General features: G+C 47.6%; 1 protein-coding gene across 1 annotated transcript in view; it reads left to right on the top strand.

Annotated features, from left to right (window-relative positions):
• Positions 1–20,637, top strand: part of rasgrp4 (RAS guanyl releasing protein 4) — a 56,407-nt gene extending 35,770 nt beyond the window's left edge. The window contains exons 5-15 of the mRNA XM_082955559.1: positions 1,082–1,201; positions 1,779–1,868; positions 3,551–3,689; positions 5,216–5,389; positions 9,062–9,178; positions 12,271–12,546; positions 12,953–13,033; positions 14,096–14,200; positions 19,149–19,258; positions 20,324–20,474; positions 20,572–20,637. Of these exons, the coding sequence (XP_082811685.1) occupies positions 1,082–1,201; positions 1,779–1,868; positions 3,551–3,689; positions 5,216–5,389; positions 9,062–9,178; positions 12,271–12,546; positions 12,953–13,033; positions 14,096–14,200; positions 19,149–19,258; positions 20,324–20,474; positions 20,572–20,637 (1,429 nt within the window). The remainder of the gene's footprint in view (positions 1–1,081; positions 1,202–1,778; positions 1,869–3,550; positions 3,690–5,215; positions 5,390–9,061; positions 9,179–12,270; positions 12,547–12,952; positions 13,034–14,095; positions 14,201–19,148; positions 19,259–20,323; positions 20,475–20,571) is intronic.
• Positions 20,638–23,742: the final 3,105 nt, after the last annotated feature.

Below are 23,742 nucleotides of genomic sequence, written 5' to 3' on the forward strand. Positions count from 1 at the left end.
TGACCTCCAGCAGGCCACAAATGTGCATGTGTCTGCTCAAACGGTTAGAAACAGACTCCATGAGGGTGGTATGAGGGCCCGACGTCCACAGGTGGGGGTTGTGCTTACAGCCCAACACCGTGCAGGACGTTTGGCATTTGCCAGAGAACACCAAGATTGGCAAATTCGCCACTGGCGCCCTGTGCTCTTCACAGATGAAAGCATGTTCACACTGAGCACGTGACAGACGTGACAGAGTCTGGAGACGCTGTGGAGAACGTTCTTTTGCCTGCAACATCCTCCAGCATGACCGGTTTGGCGGTGGGTCAGTCATGGTGTGGGGTGGCATTTCTTTGGGGGGCCGCACAGCCCTCCATGTGCTCGCCAGAGGTAGCCTGACTGCCATTAGGTACCGAGATGAGATCCTCAGACCCCTTGTGAGACCATATGCTGGTGCGGTTGGCCCTGGGTTCCTCCTAATGCAAGACAATGCTAAACCTCATGTGGCTGGAGTGTGTCAGCAGTTCCTGCAAGAGGAAGGCATTGATGCTATGGACTGGCCCGCCCGTTCCCCAGACCTGAATCCAATTGAGCACATCTGGGACATCATGTCTCGCTCCATCCACCAACGCCACGTTGCACCACAGACTGTCCAGGAGTTGGCGGATGCTTTAGTCCAGGTCTGGGAGGAGATCCCTCAGGAGACCATCCGCCACCTCATCAGGAGCATGCCCAGGCGTTGTAGGGAGGTCATACAGGCACGTGGAGGCCACACACACTACTGAGCCTCATTTTGACTTGTTTTAAGGACATTACGTCAAAGTTGGATCAGACTGTAGTGTGGTTTTCCACTTTAATTTTGAGTGTGACTCCAAATCCAGACCTCCATGGGTTGATAAATTGGATTTCCATTGATTATTTTTGTGTGATTTTGTTGTCAGCACATTCAACTATGTAAAGAAAAAAGTATTTAATAAGATTATTTAATTCATTCAGATCTAGGATGTGTTATTTTAGTGTTCCCTTTATTTTTTTGAGTAGTATATATATATATATACATACTGTTGTGTTGTTACTATAGTAACTGTGTTCTGTCCTATAGACAGTGGATCAGCAGGTTTCCAGCGGTGTTTGAGGCTGACCCTCAACTAGAACAGATGATGGGAGAACTGTGGACCCTGGCCAGGTCTGAGACACAGGACATCATAGACACATCCTACCTGTGAGTCACACTGTGTGTGTGTGTGTGTGTGTGTGTGTGTGTGTGTGTGTGTGTGTGTGTGTGTGTGTGTGTGTGTGTGTGTGTGTGTGTGTGTGTGTGTGTGTGTGTGTGTGTGTGTGTGTGTGTGTGTGTGTGTGTGTGTGTGTGTGTGGTATTTATTAGCTCCAGCCCATTGTGAGGGGCTGTTAGCAGGCCTGTCACCACACCAGGAGACCAGGTGACAAGATGACCAGGTGACAAAGGTCTTAGTCTCTCCTGACAGCTGTCTGTCAAAGGGCTTTATGACTGGTAACAGAGACTACTGCTACAAAGGGCTTTATGACTGGTAACAGAGACTACTGCTACAAAGGGCTTTATGACTGGTAACAGAGACTACTGCTACAAAGGGCTTTATGACTGGTAACAGAGACTACTGGTTGAATGAAGTATGAAAAGTGTTTCTACACCTGCATTGCTTGCTGTTTGGGGGTTTTAGGCTGGGTTTCTGTACAGCACTTTGAGAATATCAACTGATGTAAGAAGGGCTTTATAAATACATTTGATTTGATTTGATTTTCCTTTCTCCTTACTGTTGTAGTTATGATGCCATCCCACCCTGTCTGTTTGAGTACGCTTCCTGTCACCGAGGGAAATGTTCCTGTACGTTTGAGACATTCTCACAACTCAGGTAAGATATACTGTCACTTAATCATCCCTGCCTGTTCTATTCTACTGTAATCATCCCTGCCTGTTCTATTCTACTGTAATCATCCCTGCCTGTTCTATTCTACTGTAATCATCCCTGCCTGTTCTATTCTACTGTAATCATCCCTGCCTGTTCTATTCTACTGTAATCATCCCTGCCTGTTATATTCTACTGTAATCATCCCTGCCTGTTCTATTCTACTGTAATCATCCCTGCCTGTTATATTCTACCTATTCTACTGTAATCATCCCTGCCTGTTATATTCTACTGTAATCATCCCTGCCTGTTATATTCTACTGTAATCATCCCTGCCTGTTCTATTCTACTGTAATCATCCCTGCCTGTTCTATTCTACTGTAATCATCCCTGCCTGTTATATTCTACTGTAATCATCCCTGCCTGTTATATTCTACTGTAGTCATCCCTGCCTGTTATATTCTACTGTAATCATCCCTGCCTGTTATATTCTACCTATTCTACTGTAATCATCCCTGCCTGTTATATTCTACTGTAATCATCCCTGCCTGTTATATTCTACTGTAATCATCCCTGCCTGTTATATTCTACTGTAATCATCCCTGCCTGTTATATTCTACTGTAATCATCCCTGCCTGTTATATTCTACTGTAATCATCCCTGCCTGTTATATTCTACTGTAATCATCCCTGCCTGTTATATTCTACTGTAGTCATCCCTGCCTGTTATATTCTACCTATTCTACTGTAATCATCCCTGCCTGTTATATTCTACTGTAATCATCCCTGCCTGTTATATTCTACTGTAATCATCCCTGCCTGTTCTATTCTACTGTAATCATCCCTGCCTGTTATATTCTACTGTAATCATCCCTGCCTGTTCTATTCTACTGTAATCATCCCTGCCTGTTATATTCTACCTATTCTACTGTAATCATCCCTGCCTGTTATATTCTACTGTAATCATCCCTGCCTGTTATATTCTACTGTAATCATCCCTGCCTGTTATATTCTACTGTAATCATCCCTGCCTGTTATATTCTACTGTAATCATCCCTGCCTGTTCTATTCTACTGTAATCATCCCTGCCTGTTATATTCTACTGTAATCATCCCTGCCTGTTATATTCTACTGTAATCATCCCTGCCTGTTATATTCTACCTATTCTACTGTAATCATCCCTGCCTGTTCTATTCTACTGTAATCATCCCTGCCTGTTATATTCTACCTATTCTACTGTAATCATCCCTGCCTGTTATATTCTACTGTAATCATCCCTGCCTGTTATATTCTACTGTAATCATCCCTGCCTGTTATATTCTACTGTAATCATCCCTGCCTGTTATATTCTACCTATTCTACTGTAATCATCCCTGCCTGTTATATTCTACTGTAATCATCCCTGCCTGTTATATTCTACCTATTCTACTGTAATCATCCCTGCCTGTTCTATTCTACTGTAATCATCCCTGCCTGTTATATTCTACTGTAGTCATCCCTGTTTTTAATGGTGTTTCTCCTCAGTATACTAGTAATGTAATGTAATAATCAATAGTCCAGCGAACCTCAGCCTCTCAGGCTCCGTCTCAGTCTATTCTACTGTAATACTCGCTGTCCTGTTATGATGTTTAGTAATCCCCAGGTATAACAGTAATGTAATAATCATATTGTTTCCCCCCCCCCCAAAAGTCCAGTGACCCCAGTCTCCCAGGCCCCGTCTCAGTCTGTAAAGAAGAGGAAGGTCTCTCTACTGTTTGACCACATGGAGCCGGATGAGATGGCTGAACACCTCTCCTACCTGGAGTTCAAAAACTTCTGCAACGTCTCGGTGAGGGAGGGAGTCAGTCAGTCAGCCAGTCAGTCAGCCAGTCAGCCAGTCAGTCAGCCAGTCAGTCAGCCAGTCAGCCAGTCAGTCAGCCAGTCAGCCAGTCAGTCAGTCAGCCAGCCAGCCAGCCAGCCAGTCAGCCAGTCAGCCAGCCAGCCAGCCAGTCAGCCAGCCAGTCAGCCAGCCAGCCAGCCAGTCAGTCAGCCAGCCAGTCAGCCAGCCAGTCAGCCAGCCAGTCAGCCAGCCAGCCAGTCAGTCAGTCAGTCAGCCAGCCAGCCAGCCAGTCAGCCAGTCAGCCAGTCAGTCAGTCAGTCAGCCAGTCAGCCAGTCAGTCAGCCAGTCAGTAAGCCAGTCAGCCAGCCAGTCAGCCAGTCAGCCAGTCAATCAGTCAGTCAGTCAGTCAGCCAGCCAGCCAGCCAGTCAGCCAGTCAGTCAGTCAGTCAGCCAGTCAATCAGTCAGTCAGTCAGTCAGTCAGTCAACTAGCCAGCCAGCCAGCCAGCCAGCCAGTCAATCAGCCAGCCAGTCAGCCAGTCAGTCAGTCAGTCAGTCAGTCAATCAGCCAGCCAGTCAGCCAGCCAGCCAGCCAGTCAGCCAGCCAGTCAGCCAGCCAGCCAGCCAGCCATCCAGTCAGCCAGCCAGTCAGTCAGCCAGCCAGCCAGCCAGCCAGCCAGCCAGTCAGCCAGCCAGTCAGCCAGCCAGCCAGCCAGCCATCCAGTCAGCCAGCCAGTCAGTCAGCCAGCCAGCCAGCCAGTCAGCCAGCCAGTCAGTCAGTCAGTCAATATGTGTATTTGAGGTGGACTACATTGCTTGGACTGGGACAAAAGCACCTTGCATCCCAAATTACTACTCATTATGTGATCAAGATGATAAAATATTTGCAGAGCCTAACTCAGACATATCCCTATTAAACACTGTAATTTTATTTGGATTAACACTGCAGGAAGGTTCATTTAAATTGAGCCATTTGATTAAAAAAAGAAAAAAATGAATCTGTTTGTTAAAGACATGCTCCGGGACTTTGGCGACTATTAAGTATGTTTTTAAACGTCCCTCTTTGGGCTGGATGTGTCAATGTGTAGTTCATACATGAATCATCTATGAGCTGAATTATTGTTTTTAACTCAATTAGTCACGAAACCCCTAATTTGAAAGTGACTGTTTTCTGAAAGCTGTGTGGCGCAATTTTCCCTCACGTGGGCCATCCCCCTTGCCAATTGAGTGACAGCTCCTTGCCATTTAAGTGACAGCGAGCAAGAAAGAGAGAGCAATGTGAAATAGTACACAATTTTCAGGGACCACTTTTGTCTCGTGAGCTCTACGTTCAGTACTGACTAAAAGGCATACAAAAGCAGCAGAGAATGTCTTTAACAAGTTAATGTTCTCTCTTACCTGCATGCTCTCTCTCTCTCTCTCTCTCTCTCTCTCTCTCTCTCTCTCTCTCTCTCTCTCTCTCTCTCTCTCTCTCTCTCTCTGTCTGTCCACTCCTGTGTCCTGTCTTACCCGTCTGTCCTTTCCTGCTCTGCATCAGTTCCTGGACTACCGTAGCTATGTGGTGCGTGGCTCTGTGAGGGACAACCCATCCCTGGAGCGCAGTGTCATGATGTGTAATGGGGTGTCTCAGTGGGTCCAGTTGATGATTCTGAGCAGACACACTGCACAGCAGAGAGCCCAGGTCTTCACCAAGTTCATACACGTAGCCCAGGTAATCTATAAACAAACACAAACACACACACACACACCACTCAGCAGGGATCCCAGGTCTTCACCAAGTTCATACACGTAGCCCAGGTAACCTAGAAACACCTAACCAGCTAGTGTGAGTTCTGTACAGTATATGAAGTGTGGGAGCAGTTGCCATGGAAGAAGAGTTCCCATCTAGAAGTGTCTGCCAGTGGCGGTTGGTGACGTTTAAGATAAGGGAGGACAATAATTGTTTTTTTATGAGCATGGCCTTATTTCTATTACAGCATATTGCATATATTCCATTCATCCAGTTCAATGTCACATCGACAGGTTTACGATACTACATGATACTCTAATTTTCCATATACCCGTCATGAGGTTGATACAACCTAGCCTATGAATGAAAGTTTACAACATAGGTGCACACAGGTCGAGAGAAAAAAATTTGAGTAATCAAAGTGACAGACAGTGACACATTCAATACCGGCCTTGCACACTCTTGTCTGCATCTAGCTGATCTAGGGTATGATCATTAGTCCACACTCTTGGCTGCATCTGGCCGATCTAGGGTGTGATCATTAGTCCACACTCTTGGCTGCATCTGGCCGATCTAGGGTGTGATCATTAGTCCACACCTTCTAGGCTGCATCTGGCCGATCTAGGGTGTGATCATTAGTCCACACTCTTGGCTGCATCTGGCCGATCTAGGGTGTGATCATTAGTCCACACCTTCTAGGCTGCATCTGGCCGATCTAGGGTGTGATCATTAGTCCACACTCTTGGCTGCATCTGGCCGATCTAGGGTGTGATCATTAGTCCACACTCTTGGCTGCATCTGGCTGATCTAGGGTGTGATCATTAGTCCACACTCTTGGCTGCATCTGGCTGATCTAGGCTGTGATCATTAGTCCACACTCTTGGCTGCATCTGGCTGATCTAGGGTGTGATCATTAGTCCACACTCTTGGCTGCATCTGGCTGATCTAGGGTGTGATCATTAGTCCACACTCTTGGCTGCATCTGGCTGATCTAGGGTGTGATCATTAGTCCACACTCTTGGCTGCATCTGGCTGATCTAGGGTGTGATCATTAGTCCACACTCTTGGCTGCATCTGGCTGATCTAGGGTGTGATCATTAGTCCACACCTTCTAGGCTGCATCTGGCCGATCTAGGGTGTGATCATTAGTCCACACCTTCTTGGCTGCATCTAGCTGATCTAGGGTGTGATCATTAGTCCACACCTTCTTGGCTGCATCTGGCCGATCTAGGGTGTGATCATTAGTCCACACTCTTGGTTGCATCTGGCCGATCTAGGGTGTGATCATTAGTCCACACTCTTGGCTGCATCTGGCTGATCTAGGGTGTGATCATTAGTCCACACTCTTGGCTGCATCTGGCTGATCTAGGGTGTGATCATTAGTCCACACTCTTGGCTGCATCTGGCTGATCTAGGGTGTGATCATTAGTCCACACTCTTGGCTGCATCTGGCTGATCTAGGGTGTGATCATTAGTCCACACTCTTGGCTGCATCTGGCTGATCTAGGGTGTGATCATTAGTCCACACCTTCTAGGCTGCATCTGGCCGATCTAGGGTGTGATCATTAGTCCACACCTTCTTGGCTGCATCTAGCTGATCTAGGGTGTGATCATTAGTCCACACCTTCTTGGCTGCATCTAGCTGATCTAGGGTGTGATCATTAGTCCACACTCTTGGCTGCATCTGGCTGATCTAGGGTGTGATCATTAGTCCACACTCTTGGCTGCATCTGGCCGATCTAGGGTGTGATCATTAGTCCACACTCTTGGCTGCATCTGGCCGATCTAGGGTGTGATCATTAGTCCACACTCTTGGCTGCATCTGGCTGATCTAGGGTGTGATCATTAGTCCACACTCTTGGCTGCATCTGGCTGATCTAGGGTGTGATCATTAGTCCACACTCTTGGCTGCATCTGGCTGATCTAGGGTGTGATCATTAGTCCACACTCTTGGCTGCATCTGGCTGATCTAGGGTGTGATCATTAGTCCACACCTTCTAGGCTGCATCTGGCCGATCTAGGGTGTGATCATTAGTCCACACCTTCTTGGCTGCATCTAGCTGATCTAGGGTGTGATCATTAGTCCACACCTTCTTGGCTGCATCTAGCTGATCTAGGGTGTGATCATTAGTCCACACTCTTGGCTGCATCTGGCTGATCTAGGGTGTGATCATTAGTCCACACTCTTGGCTGCATCTGGCCGATCTAGGGTGTGATCATTAGTCCACACTCTTGGCTGCATCTGGCTGATCTAGGCTGTGATCATTAGTCCACACTCTTGGCTGCATCTGGCTAATCTAGGGTGTGATCATTAATCCACACTCTTGGCTGCATCTGGCTGATCTAGGGTGTGATCATTAGTCCACACCTTCTAGGCTGCATCTGGCCGATCTAGGGTGTGATCATTAGTCCACACCTTCTTGGCTGCATCTAGCTGATCTAGGGTGTGATCATTAGTCCACACCTTCTTGGCTGCATCTAGCTGATCTAGGGTGTGATCATTAGTCCACACCTTCTTGGCTGCATCTAGCTGATCTAGGGTGTGATCATTAGTCCACACTCTTGGCTGCATCTGGCTGATCTAGGGTGTGATCATTAGTCCACACTCTTGGCTGCATCTGGCTGATCTAGGGTGTGATCAGTAGTCCACACTCTTGGCTGCATCTGGCTGATCTAGGGTGTGATCATTAGTCCACACTCTTGGCTGCATCTGGCTGATCTAGGGTGTGATCATTAGTCCACACTCTTGGCTGCATCTGGCTGATCTAGGGTGTGATCATTAGTCCACACTCTTGGCTGCATCTGGCTGATCTAGGGTGTGATCATTAGTCCACACCTTCTAGGCTGCATCTGGCCGATCTAGGGTGTGATCATTAGTCCACACCTTCTTGGCTGCATCTAGCTGATCTAGGGTGTGATCATTAGTCCACACCTTCTTGGCTGCATCTAGCTGATCTAGGGTGTGATCATTAGTCCACACCTTCTTGGCTACATCTAGCTGATCTAGGGTGTGATCATTAGTCCACACTCTTGGCTGCATCTGGCTGATCTAGGGTGTGATCATTAGTCCACACTCTTGGCTGCATCTGGCTGATCTAGGGTGTGATCATTAGTCCACAACTTCTAGGCTGCATCTGGCCGATCTAGGGTGTGATCATTAGTCCACACCTTCTTGGCTGCATCTAGCTGATCTAGGGTGTGATCATTAGTCCACACCTTCTTGGCTGCATCTAGCTGATCTAGGGTGTGATCATTAGTCCACACCTTCTTGGCTGCATCTAGCTGATCTAGGGTGTGATCATTAGTCCACACTCTTGGCTGCATCTGGCTGATCTAGGGTGTGATCATTAGTCCACACTCTTGGCTGCATCTGGCTGATCTAGGGTGTGATCATTAGTCCACACTCTTGGCTGCATCTGGCTGATCTAGGGTGTGATCATTAGTCCAACAGTTGGAGAAATTCAAGTATGTTTATCACTTTTTTGTTCGGTTTGCTTCTGTTTTAAATAAAATTCAGTGAGGATGATCCTCCCCTTCCTCCTCTGAATAACCTCCACTGGTGTCTGCTGAGATAAGTTCCCTTTTCTTTAGAATCCAGAACCACTTCCTGAGATGACGAAGAAACGTATTTTCTCCCTCCCTTCCCCTCTGTAGAGGCTGCATGCGCTGCAGAACTTCAACACTCTGATGGCGGTGACGGGTGGTCTGTGTCATAGCTCCATCTCTCGTCTGAAGGACACCGCCAGTCTGCTACCCCCTGATGTCACTAAGGTCAGCCCTAATCCTAACCCCTAACCCTAACCCTAACCCCAACCCTAACCCTTAACCCTAACCCTAACCTTAACCTTAACCCTAACCCTAACCGCCAGTCTGCTACCCCCTGATGTCACTAAGGTCAGCCCTAACCCTAACCCTAACCCCAACCCCAACCCTAACCCTAACCCCTAAAACTAACCCTAACCCTAACCCTAACCCCAACCCTAACCCTAATCCCTTAACCCTAACCCTAACCTAGCTGATGGGATCCTTAGTTGGGATAGGTTCTAACCCTAACCTAACTGATGGGATCCTTAGTTGGGATAGGTTCTAACCCTAACCTAACTGATGGGATCCTTAGTTGGGATAGGTTCTAACCCTAACCTAGCTGATGGGATCCTTAGCTGGGATAGGTTCTAACCCTAACCTAACTGATGGGATCCTTAGTTGGGATAGGTTCTAACCCTAACCTAACTGATGGGATCCTTAGCTGGGATAGGTTCTAACCCTAACCTAGCTGATGGGATCCTTAGTTGGGATAGGTTCTAACCCTAACCTAGCTGATGGGATCCTTAGCTGGGATAGGTTCTAACCCTAACCTAGCTGATGGGATCCTTAGCTGGGAAAGGTTCTAACCCTAACCTAGCTGATGGGATCCTTAGCTGGGAAAGGTTCTAACCCTAACCTAGCTGATGGGATCCTTAGCTGGGATAGGTTCTAACCCTAACCTAGCTGATGGGATCCTTAGCTGGGATAGGTTCTAACCCTAACCTAGCTGATGGGATCCTTAGTTGGGATAGGTTCTAACCCTAACCTAGCTGATGGGATCCTTAGCTGGGATAGGTTCTAACCCTAACCTAGCTGATGGGATCCTTAGCTGGGATAGGTTCTAACCCTAACCTAGCTGATGGGATCCTTAGCTGGGATAGGTTCTAACCCTAACCTAGCTGATGGGATCCTTAGCTGGGATAGGTTCTAACCCTAACCTAGCTGATGGGATCCTTAGCTGGGATAGGTTCTAACCCTAACCTAGCTGATGGGATCCTTAGCTGGGATAGGTTCTAACCCTAACCTAGCTGATGGGATCCTTAGCTGGGAAAGGTTCTAACCCTAACCTAGCTGATGGGATCCTTAGCTGGGATAGGTTCTAACCCTAACCTAGCTGATGGGATCCTTAGCTGGGATAGGTTCTAACCCTAACCTAGCTGATGGGATCCTTAGCTGGGATAGGTTCTAACCCTAACCTAGCTGATGGGATCCTTAGCTGGGATAGGTTCTAACCCTAACCTAGCTGATGGGATCCTTAGTTGGGATAGGTTCTAACCCTAACCTAGCTGATGGGATCCTTAGCTGGGATAGGTTCTAACCCTAACCTAACTGATGGGATCCTTAGCTGGGATAGGTTCTAACCCTAACCTAACTGATGGGATCCTTAGCTGGGATAGGTTCTAACCCTAACCTAGCTGATGGGATCCTTAGTTGGGATAGGTTCTAACCCTAACCTAACTGATGGGATCCTTAGTTGGGATAGGTTCTAACCCTAACCTAGCTGATGGGATCCTTAGCTGGGATAGGTTCTAACCCTAACCTAGCTGATGGGATCCTTAGTTGGGATAGGTTCTAACCCTAACCTAACTGATGGGATCCTTAGTTGGGATAGGTTCTAACCCTAACCTAGCTGATGGGATCCTTAGCTGGGATAGGTTCTAACCCTAACCTAACTGATGGGATCCTTAGCTGGGATAGGTTCTAACCCTAACCTAGCTGATGGGATCCTTAGTTGGGATAGGTTCTAACCCTAACCTAACTGATGGGATCCTTAGTTGGGATAGGTTCTAACCCTAACCTAGCTGATGGGATCCTTAGCTGGGATAGGTTCTAACCCTAACCTAGCTGATGGGATCCTTAGTTGGGATAGGTTCTAACCCTAACCTAACTGATGGGATCCTTAGTTGGGATAGGTTCTAACCCTAACCTAGCTGATGGGATCCTTAGCTGGGATAGGTTCTAACCCTAACCTAACTGATGGGATCCTTAGCTGGGATAGGTTCTAACCCTAACCTAGCTGATGGGATCCTTAGCTGGGATAGGTTCTAACCCTAACCTAGCTGATGGGATCCTTAGCTGGGATAGGTTCTAACCCTAACCTAGCTGATGGGATCCTTAGCTGGGATAGGTTCTAACCCTAACCTAGCTGATGGGATCCTTAGTTGGGATAGGTTCTAACCCTAACCTATCCTTAGCTGGGATAGGTTCTAACCCTAACCTAGCTGATGGGATCCTTAGCTGGGATAGGTTCTAACCCTAACCTAGCTGATGGGATCCTTAGTTGGGATAGGTTCTAACCCTAACCTATCCTTAGCTGGGATAGGTTCTAACCCTAACCTAGCTGATGGGATCCTTAGCTGGGATAGGTTCTAACCCTAACCTAGCTGATGGGATCCTTAGTTGGGATAGGTTCTAACCCTAACCTATCCTTAGCTGGGATAGCCTTTGATAACAGGCTAATATTTAATATTTATCCGTAAACAGCAGATGTTCTACCTACCTTTACATTTCCTGTTGTTCTAAACATTTTCTAAATTCAAACCTTGGTGACGTTTAAGATGAGGGAGGACTAATATATTTTTATTAGCATGGCCTTATTTCTATTACAGCATATTGGATGATTGTCATTCATATTCCATTCGCCCAATTCAACCTAACATCCATAGGTTTAAGCTACTACACGAGCCTCCTAGGTTTTGTATTGAAGTCAATGTACGCAGAGGAGGACGGAAGCTAGCTGTCCTCCGGCTACACCATGGTGCTACCCTACAGAGTGCTGTTGAGGCTATTGTAGACCATTGCAAAACAGTGTGTTGCAATCAATTATTTGATGACGTGAATATATTTAGTATAATTTTATCTAAAAAAGGATAACTTTTTTTTCATGTTACATTATTTTAATTTTTTATGAAATTCACTGAGGATGGTCCTCCTCTGAGGCGCCTCCACTGAAAACTTCTCCCCTGAAGCACCATGGGTGTTCAGAAGAAACCGGCGACATCCATGTAGGAAGTAATCCCCTACTTTTCCCTTCTCCTCCTCCTCCTCCTTTTCTCCAGGCCCTGAGCGAGATGACGGAGCTGCTGTCGTCCTCCAGTAACTATAGTAACTACCGACGGGTGTACAGCGAGTGTTCGGGCTTTAAGGTGCCTATCCTGGGGGTCCACTTGAAGGACCTGATCTCCCTGAACGAGGCCCTGCCAGATTACCTGGAGGAGCAGAAGATTAACCTGGGGAAGCTGCAGCATCTCTACTCTAACATCTCTGACCTGCTGTCGGTACACTCCTGCTCTCCTCCCTTTGAAGCCAACAAAGACCTGCTGCATCTACTTACCGTGAGATGTCTATTGTATCTGTATTTATAACCAAGGCAGTCCCACTAACATGTCTATTGTATCTGTATTTATAACCAAGGCAGTCCCACTAACATGTCTATTGTATCTGTATTTATAACCAAGGCAGTCAACACTGAGGATCCCTTTTTCTCAAAGGGTAAAAACGGGAGAAGCTGTTGGAATTGAGTGTGTTGTTATCGGTTATAGTGCTCCGTTTAGTGGTTTTGATACTGCGAAAAGCTACTACTAAAGTAGATGTATTGAGAGTCGCTGTCTCTGGAATCTGTACTACACAGAAGCGTGTATATTAATGTGTGTTCTCCTCACCCCACCCCCAGCTGTCTCTGGAATCTGTACTACACAGAAGCGTGTATATTAATGTGTGTTCTCCTCACCCCACCCCCAGCTGTCTCTGGATCTGTACTACACAGAAGATGAGATCTATGAGCTGTCGTACACCAAGGAACCCAAGAACCCTAAGATACAGGTCAGTACTGGACACCCTAAAAAAACAACATTATATATATATATATATATATATATATAAGTGAACGGGCTTGTTCCACATTGCAGCCGACAACGCATGTGACTGCCGACTGGAAGATCAACAAATCACCTTGTATCATAAATCACTACTCATTATTATTTGTAGATCAGTCAGTCACCATTTACCCACAATGCACCATGGATTTGATGCTCTCGATACACAGTCAATGATTGTACTCTGGGGGAGAGGGGGAGAGGGGGGTGGGAATGAAATCTCTAGAGTCGTGTGCCAGCCTCAACGACTTCTTCCAAGGTCATTAGACACGGGGCCTGTCGAATCAAATCAAATCGAAATTATACTTGTCACAAGCGCCGAATACAACAGGTGTAGGTAGTCACCTTACAGTGAAAATGCTTAAAGAGACTAGTGTCACTCACTGTGCTCTGTCTCTCTCTCTCTGTCTCTCTCTCTCTGTCTCTCTCTCTCTCTCTCTGCCTCTCTCTCTCCATGTCTCTCTCTCTCTCTCTCTCTCTCTGCCTCTCTCTCTCTCTCTCTCTCTGTCTCTCTCTCTCTGTATCTCTCTCTCTCTCTCTCTCTCTCTCTCTCTGTCTCTCTCTCTCTCTCTGTCTCTCTCTCTCTCTCTCTCTCTCTCTCTCTCTCTCTCTCTGTCTCTCTCTCTCTCTCTCTCTCTGTCTCTCTCTCTCTCTCTCTCTGTCTCTCTCTCTCTCTCTCTCTCTCTCTCTCTCTGCCTCGCTCTCTTACTGCTGACATGCAGTTTATCAACATTTATCTGTTACCATCATCCTGCCTCCATCCTTCCTGACCTTTGACCTTTACACGCTGCGCATCACCCTGTCACTGCATCGTCCTGTGGGGGGAGGCTGGGCGACATCAAAGTTAACCACAAAAAGACAGAGCCCTTGACAAAGGCTTCTTATGTGGTAGATGTTTTAACGTATTCAATCTTTCATGCCTCCTCCCTCTTTTTTTCTCTCTCTCCTCTCCCTTTCTTCCTCCTCTCCCCTCCCCTTCCTCCCTCCCTCCCTCCCTCCCTCCCCCTAGCCTGTAGCACCTGTCAAACCCCCAGTTGTAGCAGAGTGGGGTTCAGGAGTGACTCCGAGGCTGGACCCAGACACCATCTCTAAACACGTCAAGCAGATGGTGGATGTGAGTGTCTGTCTGTCTGTCTGTCTGTCTGTCTGTCTGTCTGTCTGTCTGTCTGTCTGTCTGTCTGTCTGTCTGTCTCTCTCTCTCTCTCTCTGTCTGTCTCTCTCTCTGTCTGTCTGTCTCTCTGTCTCTCTGTCTCTCTCTCTCTCTCTGTCTGTCTCTCTGTCTCTCTCTCTCTGTCTCTCTCTCTCTCTCTCTCTGTCTCTCTCTCTCTGTCTGTCTCTCTCTCTGTCTCTCTCTCTCTGTCTGTCTGTCTCTCTGTCTCTCTCTCTCTGTCTGTCTGTCTGTCTGTCTGTCTGTCTGTCTGTCTGTCTGTCTGTCTGTCTGTCTGTCTGTCTGTCTGTCTGTCTGTCTGTCTGTCTGTCTGTCTGTCTGTCTGTCTGTCTGTCTGTCTGTCTGTCCTCAGCGACACTCGGGCTCTTTCTAAATGTATCTCTCCTGATTTCTCACATCCTATCTCCCCACCTACTTCTCAAAACCCAATAGAGAAGAAGGTCAGAGGAGAGAGACCTTGACGCTTGTTCTTTTCGATATGGTTACGAAAGGAGGCGAGGAGATAGGATGCAAGGAAATCAAGTAGAGCTGTGAATTGGGATAGAACTGTGAGACGGTGTTGCCTGTCTGTGTGTGAGTCTCTTTTTCATTTCCTCATTACTGTGCAGTCTAAAGCAGAACTACCCTTAGTCTACCACAACACAAAGTTAACATTGTGTACTTTATCTGTCGTCCCCATAGAGATGTGTAGAGATCGCAACGTTGTATCTGTCCCATCGTGGTGTCTGTGAGCCCACGTTCAGCACCATTGAGGTTATCTCCATTTTAAAGTAGTCCATTTTTTCTAAAGCTATTGTTGGTGATTGACGCCCCAACTGCAGTGCTGGAGTCTTAAACCAAATCTTGTGTGTCATTCATTTAATTGTGGACACTAGATGGAGGTGATATAGCTTAAAGCCATTTACAAACCAATGGTGAAGGTGCATAAAGATGTCAGAATTCAGATATCACAGTAATAGTCCATTCACTACTTGTAGCTCTATAATCTATAGTTTGTGTTGTTGGTCTTGGCTAGCTTAATGTTGCTGTCATTAGCTAGCTAGCTAGCACTCACTCACGTGGCTGCCAGCATCGTCATGAAAAGAGGCACGAGGGAAGCCCTACAATATGACATTTTTCTACATTGAACAGAAAATATAAAACGCAACATTGTAAAGTGTTGGTCCCATGTTTCATGAGCTGAAATAAAAGATCCCAGAAATGTTCCATACGCACAAAAAGCTAATTTCTCTCAAATGTTGTGCACTAATTTGTTTATATCCCTGTTAGTGAGCATCTCTCCTTCGTCAAGATAATCCATCCACCTGACAGGTGTGGAAAATCAAGAAACTGATTAAACAGCATGATCATTACACAGGTGCACCTTGTGCTGGGGCCAATCTAAAATGTGCAGTTTTGTCACACAACACAATGCCACAGATGACTCAAGTTTTGAGGGAGCGTGTAATTGGCATGCTGACTGCAGGAATGTCTACCAGAGCTGTTACCAGATAATTTAATGTTAATTTCTCTACCATAAGCCGCCTCCATCTTTGTTTTAGAGAATTTGGCAGTACGTCCGACCGGCTTCACAACCCGCAGACCACGTGTATGGCGTCGTGTGGGCGAGCGGTTTGCTGATGTCCATGTTGTGAACAGAGTGCCCCATGGGGGCGGTGGGGTTATGGTAAGGGCAGGCATAAGCAACGGACAATGAACACAATTGCATTTTATCGATGGCAATTTGAATGCACAGAGATACCGTGGTGAGATCCTGAGGCCCATTGTCGTGCCATTCATCCGCCGCCATCACTTCATGTTTCAGCATGATAATGCACGGCACCATGTCACAAGGATCTGTACACAATTTATGGAAGCTGAAAATATCCCAGATCTTCCATGGCCTGCATACTGACCAGACATGTCACCCGTTGAGCATGTTTGGGATGCTCTGGATCGACGTGTAGGACAGCGTGTTCCAGTTCCTGACAATAAACCAGCAACTTCACACAGCCATTGAAGAGGAGTGGGACAACAATCCACAGGCCACAATCAACAGCCTGATCAACTCTATGTGAAGGAGATGATGCAAATGGTGGTCACACCAGATACTGACTGGTTTTCTGACCCACACCCCTACTTTTTTTAAGGCATCTGTGACCAACAAATGCATATCTGTATTCCCAGTCATGTGAAATCCATAGATTAGGGCCTGATGAATTTATTTCAATTTATTGATTTCCTTATATGAACTATAACTTTGTAAAATCTTTGAAATTGTTGCATGTCGCGTTTATATTTTTTGTTCAGTATAAGTAGTGAGAACATTCTGGATCAGGCAATGTTGAAAAGTAATCTTTAGACATGTACAGTTCTTATCTTAAATGTCGTTTTGTAATTGACTAAAACAAGAAGACAACAAGTAAAATTGCGTTTGAAAAGGGTAAAGTTCTTTTGTTGTTGTTGTGAGCCAATGGTAACCTAGGTAACCTAGGTAACCACATGTTGTTTTCCCCACGGTTTTATCTAATACCGACCGGGACTATTTTTAACATGGTTCAATGCACTGATAAATCAACTAAGCAGCATCTTGGAGCTAAAATTGGAATGACGTATACCAGGGGGGTTCCGGTCCTAGGTGGAAAAAGGTCCGGATGGAAACAAACAAACCCCCTCCACCTCATAACACATGGGACCCCAAACTGTTGACACTCCAGAGAGAGAAAAAAAAAATTGCAGTTCTACACATTATACCACAGACTGAAGGTAAAATGTAGCAGTTTTAAAGATAATTTCCTGCAATTCCACACACTTAATTGTGTTTATATGATACTAGTTGTCAAATCTCAACCAAATTCTTAAAATATATATACAGTGCATTCGGAAAGTATTCAGACCCCTTGACTTTTTCCACATTTTGTTACATTACAGCCTTATTATAAAATTGATGAAATAAAAAGTATTCCTCATCAATCTACATCACAATACCCCATAATGACATCACAATATCCCATAATGACATCACAATACACCATAATGACATCACAATACCCCATAATGACATCACAATACCCCATAATGACATCACAATACCCCATAATGACATCACAATACCCCATAATGACATCACAATACCCCATAATGACATCACAATACCCCATAATGACATCACAATACCACATGAAAAAGCGAAACCAGGTTTTTAGACTTTTTAGAAAATGTATTAAAAATAAAAAACTGAAATACCTTATTTACATAAGTATTGCTATGAGACTCGAAATTGAGCTCAGGTGCATCCTGTTTCCATTGATCATCCTTGAGATGTTTCTACAACATGGTTAGAGTCCACCTGTGGTAAATTCAATGGATTGGACATGATTTGGAAAAGCACACACCTGTCTATATAAGGTCCCACAGTTGACAGTGCATGTCAGAGCAAAAATCAAGCCATGAGGTCGTAGAACCCTGAGACAGGATTGTGTTGAGCCACAGCTCTGGGGAAGGGCACCAAAACATTTCTGCAACATTGAAGGTCTCCAAGAACACAGTGGCCTCCATCATTCTGAAATGGAAGAAGTTTGGAACCACCAAGCCTCTTCCTAGAACTGGCCCCCCGGCCAAACTGAGCAATCAGGGGAGAAGGGCCTTGGTCAGGGAGGTGACCAAGAACCAGACAGAAGCCACTCCTCAGTAAAAGACATGACAGCCCGCTTGGAGTTTGCCAAAAGGCACCTAAAGGACTCTCAGACCATGAGAAACAAGATTCTCTGGTCTGATGAAACCAAGATTGAACTCTTTGGCCTGAATGCCAAGCGTCACGTCTGGGAGACCTGGCACCATGCCAACAGTGAAGCATGGTGGTGGCAGCATCATGCTGTGGGGATGTTTTTCAGAGGCCGGGACTGGAAGACTAGTTAGGATCGAGGGAAAGATGAACGGAGCAAAGTACAGAGAGATCCTTGATGAAAACCTGCTCAAGAGCGCTCAGGACCTCAGACTGGGGCGAAGGTTCACCTTCCATCAGGACAATGACCCTAAGCACACAGCCAAGACAACGCAGGAGTGGCTTCGGGACAAGTCTCTGAATGTCCTTAGGTGACCCAGCCAGAGCCTGGACTTGAACCCAATCCAACATCTCTGGAGAGACCTGATAATAGCTGTACAGCAACTCTCCCCATTCAACCTGACAGAGCTTGAGAGGATCTGCAGAGAAGAATGAGAGAAACTCCCCAAATACAGGTGTGACAAGCTTGTAGCGTCATACCCAAGAAGACTCCAGGCTGTAATCGCTGCCAAAGGTGCTTCAACAAAGTACTGATTAAAGGGTCTGAATACTTATGTAAATGTGATATTTCCGTTTTTTTGAAATAAATTTGCTAAAATTTTTAAAGGAAATACTGTTTTTGCTTTGTCATTATGGGGTATTGTGTGTAGATTGATGAGGGGGAAAAAAACAATTGAATACATTTTAGAATAAGGCTGTAATGTAACAAAATGTGGAAAAAGTCAAGGGGTCTGAATACTTTCTGAATGCAGTGTGCATTTATAGTTTAATTGGGGTCCATGGTCCGTGTTGACCCTGTTCTGGGCCCGTAAGCCGTATTGACCGCGTTCTGGGTCTGGATCCAGCCCGCAGTACGAACTTAGCAAACGTGGCATTTGTGGTAAGCGCATGGAGGCCCGCCATCTTAATGAACTTTCGCTATTTGAAGAAGACAATGCTCTGATCATTGACCGATCGCTCCCAAAACCCATAGAAATCCACACCTAGTTTACTACTTTAAAATGGTGGAAGCCCTTTTTTTTGTTGGCAACGTCCATGCAAAAACATGTTATTTCCAAGTGGAGATCTCTATACATCTCTATGGTCGTACGTACCACAGAATGAACATAATGTCTGTGCTGACCTCTGCAGTCCATCATGAAGAATTACGACCTGAACCAGGATGGATACATCTCTCTGGAGGACTTTAAGAAGATAGCAGCTAACTTCCCCTTCTCCTTCTGCAACAATGACAGTGACAGGTGAGAGAGAGAGAGAGAGAGAGAGAGAGAGTGAGAGAGAGAGAGAGAATGAGAGAGAGTGAGAGAGAAAGAGAGAATGAGAGAGAGTGAGAGAGAGAGAGAGAGTGAGAGTGATCCTGTGCCACAGTTGGATGTGTGAACTCTCTTCTTAAGAACATTCTGTCTCTAGCTTTAACAATCTGTCACTCTCTCTTTCTCCCTCCCTCCCTCCCTCCCTCCCTCCCTCCCTCCCTCCCTCCCTCCCTCCCTCCCTCCCTCCTCCCATCCCTCCCTCTCTAATCCCTCCCTCCCTCCTCCCATCCCTCTCCCATCCCCCCTCCCTCTCTCCTCCCATCCCTCCCTCCCTCCCATTCCTCCCTCTCTCCTCCCTCCCTCTCTCCTCTCCTCCCATCCCTCCCTCCCTCCCCCCTCCCTCTCTCCTCCCTCCCTCTCTCCTCCCATTCCTCCCTCCCTCCCTCTCTCCTCCCTCCCTCTCTCCTCCCATCCCTCCCTCTCTCCTCCCTCCCTCTCTCCTCCCATCCCTCCCTCCCTCTCTCCTCCCTCCCTCTCTCCTCCCATTCCTCCCTCCCTCCCTCTCTCCTCCCATTCCTCCCTCCCTCCCTCTCTCCTCCCTCCCTCTCTCCTCCCTCCCATCCCTCCCTCCCCTCTCTCCTCCCTCCCTCTCTACTCCCATTCCTCCCTCCCTCCCTCTCTCCTCCCTCCCATCCCTCCCTCCCTCTCTCCTCCCTCCATCTCTCCTCCCATTCCTCCCTCCCTCCCCTCTCCCCTCCCTCCCTCTCTCCTCCCATTCCTCCCTCCCTCCCTCTCTCCTCCCTCCCTCCCTCCCTCCCTCCCATCCCTCCCTCCCTCCCCTCTCTCCTCCCTCCCTCCCTCCTCCCATTCCTCCCTCCCTCCCCTCTCCCCTCCCTCTCTCCTCCCATCCCTCTCTCCTCCCTCTCCCTCTCTCCCTCTCTCCTCCCTCCCCTCCCTCCCTCTCTCCTCCTATCCCTCTCTCCTCCCCTCTCCCTCTCTCCCTCCCTCCCCTCCCCTCTCCCCTCCCTCCCTCCCTCCTCCCATCCCTTCCAGAGAGGGGGAGATCAGTCATCAGCAGATCAACTCCTACTTCATGAGGGGGATGTCCGTTTGTGCCAAACTAGGATACAACTTCAAGAACGTCCACAACTTCCACGAGACCACGTACAAGCGACCCACCTTCTGTGACACTTGTGGAGGCTTTGTGGGTATTGCATTGAGCTGGGTGTTGTTAAAATTGTGCTTTGGCTGAGATTCACAAACCATCTAATTCATGCTCTGTTGTGTCCGCTCTGTTGTAGCTGTGGGGAGTCATCAAGCTGGCACGCTCTGTCACATTAACCTACTGGCACGCTCTGTCACATTAACCTACTGGCACGCCTCTGTCACATTAACCTACTGGCACGCTCTGTCACATCAACCTACTGGCACGCTCTGTCACATTAACCTACTGGCACGCTCTGTCACATCAACCTACTGGCACGCTCTGTCACATTAACCTACTGGCACGCTCTGTCACATTAACCTACTGGCACGCTCTGTCACATCAACCTACTGGCACGCTCTGTCACATTAACCTACTGGCACGCTCTGTCACATCAACCTACTGGCACGCTCTGTCACATTAACCTACTGGCACGCTCTGTCACATTAACCTACTGGCACGCTCTGTCACATTAACCTACTGGCACGCTCTGTCACATTAACCTACTGGCACGCTCTGTCACATCAACCTACTGGCACGCTCTGTCACATTAACCTACTGGCACGCTCTGTCACATTAACCTACTGGCACGCTCTGTCACATCAACCTACTGGCACGCTCTGTCACATTAACCTACTGGCACGCTCTGTCACATCAACCTACTGGCACGCTCTGTCACATTAACCTACTGGCACGCTCTGTCACATTAACCTACTGGCACGCTCTGTCACATTAACCTACTGGCACGCTCTGTCACATCAACCTACTGGCACGCTCTGTCACATTAACCTACTGGCACGCTCTGTCACATTAACCTACTGGCACGCTCTGTCACATTAACCTACTGGCACGCTCTGTCACATTAACCTACTGGCACGCTCTGTCACATTAACCTACTGGCACGCTCTGTCACATTAACCTACTGGCACGCTCTGTCACATTAACCTACTGGCACGCTCTGTCACATTAACCTACTGGCACGCTCTGTCACATTAACCTACTGGCACGCTCTGTCACATCAACCTACTGGCACGCTCTGTCACATTAACACTACTGGCACGCTCTTGTCACATTAACCTACTGGCACGCTCTGTCACATCAACCTACTGGCACGCTCGTGTCACATTAACCTACTGGCACGCTCTGTCACATTCACCTACTGGCACGCTCTGTCACATTAACCTACTGGCACGCTCTGTCACATTAACCTACTGGCACGCTCTGTCACATCAACCTACTGGCACGCTCTGTCAACATTAACCTACTGGCACGCTCTGTCACATTAACCTACTGGCACGCTCTGTCACATTAACCTACTGGCACGCTCTGTCACATTAACCTACTGGCACGCTCTGTCACATTAACCTACTGGCACGCTCTGTCACATTAACCTACTGGCACGCTCTGTCACATTAACCTACTGGCACGCTCTGTCACATTAACCTACTGGCACAGCTCTGTCACATTAACCTACTGGCACGCTCTGTCACATTAACCTACTGGCACGCTCTGTCACATTAACCTACTGGCACGCTCTGTCACATTAACCTACTGGCACGCTCTGTCACATTAACCTACTGGCACGCTCTGTCACATTAACCTACTGCTAGTGACTGGCTCTGTCACATCAACCTACTGGCACGCTCTGTCACATTAACCTACTGGCACGCTCTGTCACATCAACCTACTGCTAGTGACTGGCTCTGTCACATCACCCTACTGCTAGTGACTGGCTCTGTCACATCAACCTACTGCTAGTGACTGGCTCTGTCACATCAACCTACTGCTAGTGACTGGCTCTGTCACATCACCCTACTGCTAGTGACTGGCTCTGTCACATCACCCTACTGCTAGTGACTGGCTCTGTCACATCAACCTACTGCTAGTGACTGGCTCTGTCACATCACCCTACTGCTAGTGACTGGCTCTGTCACATCACCCTACTGCTAGTGACTGGCTCTGTCACATCACCCTACTGCTAGTGACTGGCTCTGTCACATCACCCTACTGCTAGTGACTGGCTCTGTCACATCACCCTACTGCTAGTGACTGGCTCTGTCACATCACCCTACTGCTAGTGACTGGCTCTGTCACATCACCCTACTGCTAGTGACTGGCTCTGTCACATCACCCTACTGCTAGTGACTGGCTCTGTCACATCACCCTACTGCTAGTGACTGGCTCTGTCACATCACCCTACTGCTAGTGACTGGCTCTGTCACATCACCCTACTGCTAGTGACTGGCTCTGTCACATCACCCTACTGCTAGTGACTGGCTCTGTCACATCACCCTACTGCTAGTGACTGGCTCTGTCACATCACCCTACTGCTAGTGACTGGCTCTGTCACATCACCCTACTGCTAGTGACTGGCTCTGTCACATCACCCTACTGCTAGTGACTGGCTCTGTCACATCACCCTACTGCTAGTGACTGGCTCTGTCACATCACCCTACTGCTAGTGACTGGCTCTGTCACATCACCCTACTGCTAGTGACTGGCTCTGTCACATCACCCTACTGCTAGTGACTGGCTCTGTCACATCACCCTACTGCTAGTGACTGGCTCTGTCACATCACCCTACTGCTAGTGACTGGCTCTGTCACATCACCCTACTGCTAGTGACTGGCTCTGTCACATCACCCTACTGCTAGTGACTGGCTCTGTCACATCACCCTACTGCTAGTGACTGGCTCTGTCACATCACCCTACTGCTAGTGACTGGCTCTGTCACATCACCCTACTGCTAGTGACTGGCTCTGTCACATCACCCTACTGCTAGTGACTGGCTCTGTCACATCACCCTACTGCTAGTGACTGGCTCTGTCACATCACCCTACTGCTAGTGACTGGCTCTGTCACATCACCCTACTGCTAGTGACTGGCTCTGTCACATCACCCTACTGCTAGTGACTGGCTCTGTCACATCACCCTACTGCTAGTGACTGGCTCTGTCACATCACCCTACTGCTAGTGACTGGCTCTGTCACATCACCCTACTGCTAGTGACTGGCTCTGTCACATCACCCTACTGCTAGTGACTGGCTCTGTCACATCACCCTACTGCTAGTGACTGGCTCTGTCACATCACCCTACTGCTAGTGACTGGCTCTGTCACATCACCCTACTGCTAGTGACTGGCTCTGTCACATCACCCTACTGCTAGTGACTGGCTCTGTCACATCACCCTACTGCTAGTGACTGGCTCTGTCACATCACCCTACTGCTAGTGACTGGCTCTGTCACATCACCCTACTGCTAGTGACTG

Source organism: Salmo salar, chromosome 09, assembly GCF_965601325.2.
Source record: "Salmo salar chromosome 09, fSalSal1, whole genome shotgun sequence".
Classification (NCBI taxonomy): Eukaryota; Metazoa; Chordata; class Actinopteri; order Salmoniformes; family Salmonidae; genus Salmo; species Salmo salar.